The sequence below is a fragment of the Globicephala melas genome, chromosome 9 (genome assembly GCF_963455315.2).
Source record: "Globicephala melas chromosome 9, mGloMel1.2, whole genome shotgun sequence".
Lineage (NCBI taxonomy): Eukaryota > Metazoa > Chordata > Mammalia > Artiodactyla > Delphinidae > Globicephala > Globicephala melas.
Genome location: NC_083322.1, coordinates 79,209,770 through 79,220,838, shown reverse-complemented (window position 1 = coordinate 79,220,838; position 11,069 = coordinate 79,209,770). Strand labels below are relative to the sequence as shown.

Genomic DNA, 11,069 nt, shown 5'->3' with positions numbered 1-11,069 from the left:
ACAGTGCTGGTGGCTGGGTAGTCCAAGATCAGGGGACTGGCCACTTCAGTCCTGGTGAGAGCCCTCTTCCTGTCTTGCAGGTGACCACCTTCTTGCTGTGACTTGTCTCTTTCTTTTTTTTGTTAAATTATTTTTTCTTTTTATGCACTATCATTGCTACCTCACTGCAGCTCCTCTGAATCAAAGCGTGGCTGTTCAATGCCATCCTGACCAGAAGTCCCAAGATTCACAATTAGAAGTACTTTTCACAACACTCAAAACACTTGAAAAAAAAATTTTAAAGCTACACTCTTGTTGAGTGTCTCAGTGCATAAGGTAAAATGAAGATTTGGAATTTTTCCAATGAAAACATCTTCTGAGAACAAATATAATTCAATTTTTATTGATCTACATAACCTAATGGCATTATTAAGCAACCATCCACTGCCTGGCTCATAGTTCTGAATAAAAAGGGGTGCAGACTTTTGTTCCCTTTGAATAATAGGTAAGCGATTTCTAATTCCCACAAATGTTTCTCTACTTTTCCTCGACAAATGACTGAGTATGGATCTAAAAAGCAGTTTCAATGGGTTCATCAAATACTACACTAAAAGTAGGGCCTGTATTATAAATAAATGCAAGTGTGAAACATGTATAAGCAGTAATGGCACTGTCATATCACAAAGCTGCCAGAAACATGTCCTAGGTTGCTGCCAACATCTTCCTTTAAAACATCGGAACTACTTACCGATACAATAAAATTGGCCTTGAAAACAAAACTCCCCAAAGAAGGAGTCATTTAACACTAAATCTCATTCAAATGACCTCCCCAAGTTCCTATAAAAAATAGCAGAGAAAACAGCAATTTAGACACCAGTCGAGGCTTGTAAAAATCGTAAACACCCTATTAGTTACCATTTTAAAGGCATTCATTTTCCGTATCTCTTACCTGGATGATGCAGCTTTGAAAGGGATTTCTGGATGCTGGTCCTAGAAACATGATGTGACATAAACAAATCCAACCGCTGCAAGGTATTGACATGAACGAGCTCTCCTTCTTAAGAAAGTTGACTTACACATTTGAAATGGAAGAGAACTGAATTCTTTTCTAACTTCTTAAAAATCAGTGCTTGTCTAACATTGTATGTTTACGTTCAGCTTGACATGTTATGAAACTGGGCTTCAACTGCCAAAAAGTGAGAAAACACTCCTCGGACAGCACTCAAGGGTTTACAAATATTTATTTCTTTATCCTCTAAGTTGAACTAAATAGAAATTATACATAATGGTACAAATTCTGCAGTGTACAGTGGCAGATTCATGCAACAGTCAAAGAGACCCATTGTCTATGGTCTTTGGAGCTCGCCACCAGATGGTAATAAGTCTCATGGCTTATCATCAGTAAGAAGAAACAATACGGCACATGCTGTGATGGACACAGGCAAGCAAATAAAAGGAAGCCATACAGACAGAAATACCCCAATACAGTCCTCTAGCTTGTAACTAAGCCAGTTAGACACAAACAGAACACACTGAGTTTATAATGAAAGCCAAAAAGATAACGCTATCTTCCCAACAAAAATAAAATAAACGTACCAGGTTACATAACATACTACAATCGAAAGTGTTTCTGGAAAATCTATTATTTATATCTGATTCAAATGCAACAGTTGTTGGCCTGAAAAATGAGCACTGCTTTTGAAGAAGTATCTCAATGTGAAACTTTGCTCTAAGAAAAATAACAGCAACTCCTTACAGGCATCATGACTGTGGCACTTTCTCCTGGGATCTCAAATACCTATACAATGCTAAGTGATATTTTTCGTAAAGATTATTTATTTATTTATTTTTGCGGTACGCAGGCCTCTCACTGCTGTGGCCTCTCCCGTTGCGGAGCACAGGCTCCGGACGCGCAGGCTCAGCGGCCACGGCTCACGGGCCCAGCCTCTCCGCGGCATGTGGGATCTTCCCGGACCGGGACACGAATCCGTCTCCCCTGCATCGGCAGGCGGACTCTCAACCACTGCGCCACCAGGGAAGCCCGCTAAGTGATATTTTTAATACATCAGTCAGGCTGAAGACAATTCATTTCAAGGACAACAGCTTCTGTGTTTGTTTCATGCTTACCACTAACACTCAAAACGATTTACTGTAATTTACAAATTTTACAAATGTTCATAATAACTATGAAGATTTACAAAACCCTACACCCTATAGCGAATATTACACACTTGATTAAAAACATCCTAAGTATTTAACTAACTTTAGGAAGGAAAAAACTCTAAAATATATATGGAATTGCCACTTACTAAGCAGGCAAAGACTTTCTGCTCCCTTTTTGCTAGAGCTCTTATGAGTGTTTATTACTATTTTTAAATCCTGTTTCTCCAAGTTGATAGCTTTGCACTGAAATATTCAGTAATAACCACAAAAGAAAACATTAGCAATGGAGAAAGCTAGATGTGGAAGAGACGTTACAAATCATAAAGTAAGATCCATTCAAGTTGTAATCCTTCTAGTTTACAAATCTCCACCTCTAGCTCAATGGGTGACACAAAACTGAAAACAGAGGTGCACATTGTCCTATGCCAAACTCATTCTATTCACAGGTCCTCTCCCTTCCCAGAGAATAACACAGAAGACAGCTGAAGAAGCAGGAGACTGACCCCACAGGGAGGTGTCCCTTTGAATCTAGGATGGGTAGTTATGGGTTACGATTCTTTCTCAGCTGTGTGTTCCCAGAGGGCACGGGGTCTGGCAAAAATGTGCTGGTGTCAAGGCAGGTGACTAAGTATGTGCCCTTCCTGAGTTCAAGAAAAAGGGGATAAAAAGGATCAATTCACCTGTGATTTTCCAAGCTTGGGCATGTCGCAAAGGAGATTCTAAATTTGATTTCTAATGCCAGACAGAACAAAAGATTGCAAATATGTTTTTGTGGTATGTTTCAGATTCTCAAGAAGGACAGGACAGCATAGGTTGTTGGTTTGTCTTTTGAGAGGGCAATGGAGATTCCTCTTAAAGTATGTCATGATGTGTGTGTGCGTGTGAGATTGTGTACCTGCACTCACGTATGGGGGGAGAAAAGAGGAGGGAGGAGCCGGCGGCAGAGAGACAGAGAGAGAGACAGAAACTGAGAAAACAGAAAAATAAGTGTGTATGAAATTTAGTGCTCTCCCTAAACTGTGAACTTGTGTCCTCAAAATTTTCTTATCAGGCTTCTTTCAAGTTAGCATTTTAAAAAGCTTCTTTCTTTTTCTTGTTAAAATAGTCATCTCATTTTAGTTGAACAGCTTGTAGGACCATTTATTCTTAAGACTTATGTCACAGAAAAGTTATTTTCTTTAGTCTTCTCTCTTCAGTTACCAAATATTTTAGCTCACAATTGACGTCACTGCTATCATTATTATTAACTGCTTGTGTGTGTTATTTAAAGTGATAACTACTTATACGGCAACTGCCTTATTTTAAAAAAATTTTGAATACAGGAGAAAATCCTACTTTCCCTTCTCTTGTGTTAATGGAAGAATATTTTCAATTATGCTTTGCCTTATCTGTTCACTTTGAATATTTCAGACATAAAGTTGGCTAAGGACCCTCCCTGTGATTTGTGGTTATGGTTCTATTTCTCCACGTTGGGCAGGCTTTTATTGAAACATATACAGTTTTCGGTTAATATTGGTGGGCAGCAATGACCTCCAGTGGATTTCTAGGTAAATAACAACTGCATGTTTCAGAGAATGTTAACTTCTGATATATTTGTTTCCTTTAGGACTTTTGGAGCTTGGTAGCTTATTGAATGAACTTTCCAAACTTTCTTAAATTTGTTAATGTTTGAATGAAATTGCAAACCATCACAAGTTATCAACACTTTAACTTTCTTAAATGTATAGCCTATAAGCTAATTTTGAAAACTGAAATGAACGTTATTCAAAATGAACATTTAAATATTCATAACTGTTTTCATGTGTAATTCACTTGCTTTTAGTTTGTGGTTAAATGAAAACTCTCAGAATTTCATATTTTAGAAAGTTAATGGCTAAATAGAAGAAAAAACTTCAGGAAATAAGCATTCTCAAAAATAAAAACTTCGGATAAGATTTATAAGAAAAAAGTTAAGGTGCTCTAAACATCTCAGTAGTTAAGTGAACCTCATGAAACAATTTTCCTATTTGTTAATATAAAATTGAAAGGAAATTTTGGTATCTGAGAGCAGAATGCTTTACTTATTTTTAAATAATAAAACATGTTTCTGGAATATCTTTTAGATTTCACGGAAGACTATTTAAAAGGCATAAAATTTAAGTTTTAATAGAGCTTCAGTGCCGTAGTATCTTCATTTTGGGCTTGTGAGGTAATAATAAACATATTATCTCCACTTTAAAACATGATATAAGTATTAACACATTTTTACTCCACTTAGTTTTTTTTCTGAAAATGAGCTAGATACAGTTACTGAGAAACTGGTTTCAGATCTTTACTGCACAATCCATAGAATTAAAAAAAAAAAAAGAGAATATACCTTTTCTACCACAAGAGGGCAGCAAAAATGTTTTCAGTTAGAGTCTGTCACTCCAGCTGTTCTGACATATTTTGCTGTTTTTCTGAGTAGTTACCTTGACTTTCTTCTTTCTGCACTGGAGTGAAATTGAAAGAATGTGTTTTCATCCTGAAACAGGACTATTGTGAATGTGGTTTAATGAACGTTTTATGAAAAGCACAAGCCTCGAGGTGACCACAATTTTTCCTTCATGGTTTACGATAATTACAACACACCCGCTTCATAAAGCTCATGGCTTAGACAACACTAACACAATAATTCTTAAAGACTACAGACGGTTCACATGAGAATGTTAAAGTATCTGATATTCTATATATTTTACATCGTGGTGGAAAGGCAAAGTTCAGAAGGATCAAAACGTATATTTTTGCCATGATTATGAAAATCTCTAATTTTTCAGCAATATTGCAATAATCTTAAGTCTTCCCAGGGTAAAATAATAATTGCCATGGAAAAGCAGACAAGTACTCAAAGCTACAGCTATGGTCACCTTTTGATAAATATAATGTGAAATCATCAAGCAATAACGTTTTTAAAAAATTAGGTAATTTTATGTAAGGTTCAACCAGTCAAATGAGTATATAGAATAATTTATCATAACACCTTTATAGTCCTTTCTGTATTACAGAAATCTCTTTTAAGTAATGCAAAGAAGGTGGATGGTTTCTCTTTCGCTTTTTTTTTTTTTTGGTTTCTAAATATAAATTCTTCAGAAGCCAGTAGCTGGTTTCGCCCCATCAGGAGTCCAGCACATGCCTAGGCAGGCGATAATGCTCTGCTTTGGGACGGAGCTTTTTTTCCTGTGGGTTGGCATACTTCCACTTGGAAGGGGACATTTTAAGCTTTTTTCTCTTTTTATCCGTGCACCATACCTTTTCACAGTATTCTTCTACTCTCTGGAAGTTGCTATAACCAATCAGCTGCAAGAATTCCTTGTACCAGGGTTTGGTTCCATGTGGGATGCTGCTCTGAACAGGACAAGGTGTCTTGTGAGGCCCGTCCTCTTCGTAGTCTTTGGTAAACATTTCCTCCACCCTCTCCTCTTCCACAACCTCCAGGGTGATTTTACGGACTGTATGGACGAAACTATGTTCTACTGTCTGGCAAAAATAGGTCCCAGCATCCACTTTGCGTACCCTCAGGAAGAGTAAACCGAGGTCCATCTTAACCATTCTGTCATCTGTCTTCACCTGCAAGAACAAGAAAATCAACGGCACTGAAGTATTACCCAGGACAAAAGAACGCCAACCTATAACCCTTTCCACTATCTAGAATCCTTTCATTTTTGTTATCGTATGATGAAATCCTAAAAATCATATATATAATTATATATATTATATACCTATTATATGAGTATATTAACTATATAAATGTATATAAATGATGTATTTTATTTATAATTCATATTTTAATACATATATTTCTTTTATATTACATTTATATTGTTATACTATATATAAATATAGTATAAATATATATGAGAAAGAGGTAATTACATCAGGTGTGTGTGTGTGTGTCCTGAACTTATTTATATTGAGATCACTTCATATCAACGACTTTGAGGTCAGTTTACATCAGTATTGTTAAGAGCAAACTGAGAGAGCTTTCTCCCAGTTCAGCATAGCACTCAAAGTTTGAGTGAAATGAAGATTTGTCAAATTTAATTTCCTTTGTAATGCCAGAACAAATGCCATTTCTCACATTATTAGTTCAGGGGTTCTTATGTTTCCCAGATCATAATGCTCAATGTACCTACAAGGACCTGTGTTGAGAGAGCTGGGATACCTATACTCTCTCTCCTTACCGAAAAAAAAACCCCCAAAATCCATCCATTCCATTTCACTGTTTTTTGCTACGTATTTCATGACTGTTTCTTTGACCTTATCTCATGGCAGTCTCCCCCAAATCCTTCTTCTTTCTGTTCCTGCTTTCATGCCCAACTTCATTCTGTTTCAGGACCTAGAGGGACTCCCATACGGCTGGTTCCTTCTCAGCCCGAAAGGCTGAACCAAATGTCATTTCTTCAGGCCTCCTTCACACCCAATGTCAAAGTATCTCCTTCCCATAATACCATCATTTCACCTGTTAACCTTTGTACACCCGAGCCTGCGACATTACCTGCAAATACATAACAACAGTCCTGTAATAAGTTTTCTTTTACCTGGTATCTTTCTCCTTTATGTCAACATATGGGAGCTATTTTACTCTTCAAAGTCCACTCCTTTTCTTTATGCTCCTAATTGAGAACTTATTCAGACTCTATTGCTCCTCTGAGAAGGTGAGCATTGCTCAAGGAACCAGATTCTGCCTTTCTGATTGTCTATCCCAAAGCAGCTTAATGTGGTGTTTCTCACTATGGTTGGTGGAAGAGGAACACTTCTGGAGATGAATGAATTTTCTAGAAGGATTTCTTAATGTGTTTATTTTCATGATAATCAATATAAATTAATAAACTCTATTTGGGATCGTGTGGAAGATCAACCTCATTGTGAGTCTTTGTGTTTATTCTGAACCATTTTTAAAGCTTGAATAGTTTCCAGCTGCTGAGAACAAAGGTAAATTTAATATGTTACTGATACATTCCAGCCACATGAAAACCAAACAACAACTCTACGTACTAATGTACGTAAAAAGTTTTGAGGTCACTTGAACAACGTGTGTGGGGACTGCGTCATCATATGGCACAAGGTGCTGTGGATAGATGTTTTACACACACACGTACACACACGTATGTGGTAGTCTGTATTCCAAAATATGTTCACGGAGATACCTTATTTCAGCGAAAAAAAGTCATCACATTAAATAAACATTTAAATGATGCATATATTTATTTGTAAATTTATTTTCATTCTATATTTGAATAAAAGCTATGAGCATAAAGAATGCACTTCTGGTTTCAGTCTTGTGAATATTTAATAAACATTGTAAGTGATGATGGCAGCCCAAGAAAATGTTTTACTTTTAAGGGCAGGTGGTGGGGGGAACCTATACAATACTAGAATCAAACCTTCCTCCGCACAACTGCCACTGCTCTTGGCCCCTGAGCTCTCCCCTTACTTCACACTTCCAGGTCTTATTCTGGTCTTAGTCTTTCTTTCCATTAGTTGAACTCCTTTCTGTTGTTGGGAACTCCACCCATCCATTACTTAAAAAAATTCCTTCTAGGCTTAAATTTCCCCTTCTTAAATGAATACTTTCTTTACAGCCCACAAAAATCTTTTGTTTCTTTCTGTAACTCAATAGCATTCACATCTGTAGTACATAAGTTGGTATTTTTATTCCTCTTCAAATTATTTTTCCATACAATTTTTATCTCTTGAACCATATACTAAGTTTCATAATGGCAAAGCCCTATCTCCTAATCACTCTGAATATTCCACAGTGAGTGCTCAGAACACACTGAAAAATGAGAACATACTAATTAGTTCATAGTGCACAAACATGCAAAACAATGGGGTATACCCGTAAAGATACATCCAAAAGTCATTCACTTTTTCTAGGTAAGTTCAATAATGACTTGGATAGAGAGGAAACAAGCATGATCTCAGGAGCAGTTACTAACTAATGAAAGAAGAGGTCTGTGCTCCACAGATACATAGAAAAAACAGTTCCAGGACACTGTCTTCCCCTGAAAAGAATCTGCATACAAACATCATCACGAATATGATCCTTTGATCTCTCCCTACTATACCTCCTGTGAGAGTGAATAATACATGAGAAAACACGAAAGTCACCTAGCCTAGTTTCTGGCATAGAGCAAGCAGTCTATGAAAGTGTTTTGAAATAAAGCAAAAATAGAAATAAATACAAACCTTTCATCACTGGATGAGAAGTAGTTTCTTGTTTTTTGTTTTCTGTTTAGAAGTCTGGTATAAAAAGCAGGTGTTTCTTTCATAATCAGAAACCCAAGTTTGAGAAACTGCACTGTGTATAGATAAAGTCCAGACTGGTTCAAAAATGTGGAAGCACGACAATTACAATGAGAATTGTCCTACATCATTTATTTGCATGTTATAGATAGTGCCTGTCTTGGAATTTTGGTCTCCCCTCCTGGTTACAGTGAGTCATAAATTTAGGAAAAGATGTTTTAACTCTTGAGTCTGGACAGCTGTACACTATGAAGGTTAAACTGCTTTGAAAGTTAAATATATCTTCCATGGCCTATGATAAAAATATGCCTAAAAATAAAAAATGACTTAGAAATTTGGATTTGAATTCTTTCCACAATTTAATCTTTCCCCTTTTGTTAACATGGATATCTTCAACATCAAATCCTTTTTACAGAATTGTTTTCATCCAGCTGTTCTGTCTGCAGACCAGATTTCCCTGGTCAAGAAAATGGTACAGGGACTTCCCTGGTGACGCAGTGGTTAAGAATCCTCCTGCCAATGCAGGAGACATGGGTTCGAGCCCTGGCCAGGGAAGATCCCATATGCCGTGGAGCAACTGAGCCCGTGTGCCACAACTGCTGAGCCTGCGCTCTGGAGCCCGCGAGCCACAGCTACTGAGCCCACGTGCTGCAACTGCTGAAGCCCACGCACCTAGAGCCTGTGCTCCGCAGCAGGAGAGGCCACTGCAATGAGAGGCCCGTGCACCACAATGAAGAGTGGCCCCCGCTCGCCGCAACTAGAGAAAGTCCGCGCACAGTGGCGAAGACCCAACGCAGCCAAAAAAGAAATAAATTTATATAAAAAAAAGAAGATGGTACATAATACATCACTTTATCAAATATTCTTATAGGCAATCAATAAAAACAAAATTTCTTACTGAAAATGGTATTAATATTTTTAGCTATAAAGATTGATTCAGTATGTTTCATAATGTCAAATAAAAAAAGTAATTGAACAAAGAACCCTGCACATCTGGTAGCTAGTCAGGAAGAAGCAGTGATGTCCATGTGTATCAACCATATGATACGGTTCCACACTTTTTATAGGAAATGGACAGACATAGGCCTTGAATTGGTTAGTTCAGAATATATTTAACAATGAAATCAGTTTTAGTAAAGAAATAAAGACGAACAATTTTATACATTTGTTTATCTGGCCTTCTTTCAATAAAAAAAAATGTGTTTGACTTACAGAAAATGTATCATATATTACAGTATAAAAATAAAAATTTCCTTTTATTAAAAACACTTTCCAATGTGAACTTGCTATATGACAGAGATGATTCCCCAAGAGAGACAGGATGAATTACTTAATAGGCTCATTTGGGGAAACCTACCACACTATACAGAGAACAAGTAAAGCTGTATTTACTTCAGATTAAAGATCCAACTGGAGAAAACGTAAATCTAACACAAGAAGATGCTGAGAAGAAAGTTATCATAAATAAGAACTCTATACTGTGAAAAATGTATTCAAAATATCAACTATATCAAAGAAGTTTGGAGTATTTATATTCAAGAATGGATTAATATACACAGACGATGCAAAGAATTCTTGAAAGTCAACAAAGAGAAATAAAAGATGGAATGGAAAAAGCATATAAATAGGCAATTCAGAGGAGAAACCCAAATGTTTAATAAGTATGCAAAGTTAATGTTCAACCTTACTAGTAATTTTAGGAACGCAAATTTAAACGAAATACTACATTATACCCAGAAGAAAGGCAAAAAATAGAAAATACCAAATATAGGTGAGGATATAGGGAAATGGGAACCCACATGAACTGCTTTGAGAGTGCAGATGGTGCAGAAATTCTGCAAAGCAAGCTGGCAATACTTATAGAAATGAAAGATGTTGACAGATAATAATTTAGAAATTTTCACTCAGATCTATAAGGGGTTACCTGCAGAGATGATCATTAAAGAAATGGTAGTGAGGGCTTCCCTGGTGGCGCAGTGGTTGGGAGTCCACCTGCCGATGCAGGGGACACGGGTTCGTGCCCCGGTCCGGGAAGATCCCACATGGTGCGGAGTGGCTAGGCCCGTGAGCCATGGCCGCTGAGCCTGCGCGTCTGGAGCCTGTGCTCCGCAACGGGAGGGACCACAACAGTGAGAGGCCCGCGTACCACAAAAAAAAACCCAAAAAACAAAAAAACAAAGATATGGTAGTGAGAATTAACAACACTCTTGGTCCACTCATAGGGGAATGGATCAATTAGGAGCAGTGAATACACGCGATGGGATGAGCAGCCTTCAGAAACAATGAAACAGAGACACACAAAGCAACGGTGATAAACCATACAAACATAGTGCTGAGTTTTAAAAAGCAGAAGCAGAATAAGGGTTATAACACAATACATTTATTTTCTCAGCTCATGTACACTAAAAATGTTACATACTTGTTCAGTATACAAATGTAGTACTGGACTTATCCCAATCATTACAGTGGATGTACATGGGGAAGCAAGGATGAAAATGGAGAAAGGTGGTCTAGGAAAAATAAAGTCAAACAAGAGAGGACATTTGTGTGGACTGATCATGACAATGTGCCATAAACTAAGCAGTATAATTAAATTATGCAACTGAAGTAAAAAATAAGAACCAAAAAGCAAACCAAACAAACCAACAAAAACTCCAAATGTA

At 37.1% G+C, this 11,069-nt stretch overlaps 1 protein-coding gene across 1 annotated transcript in view; it reads right to left on the bottom strand.

Moving 5' to 3' along the window:
- Positions 1 to 1,201: 1,201 nt before the first annotated feature.
- Positions 1,202 to 11,069, bottom strand: part of SEMA3E (semaphorin 3E) — a 265,807-nt gene continuing 255,939 nt past the window's right edge. Inside the window, exon 17 of the mRNA XM_030856994.2 lies at positions 1,202 to 5,727. Within this exon, the coding sequence (XP_030712854.2) occupies positions 5,275 to 5,727 (453 nt within the window). The 3' untranslated portion in view covers positions 1,202 to 5,274. The remainder of the gene's footprint in view (positions 5,728 to 11,069) is intronic.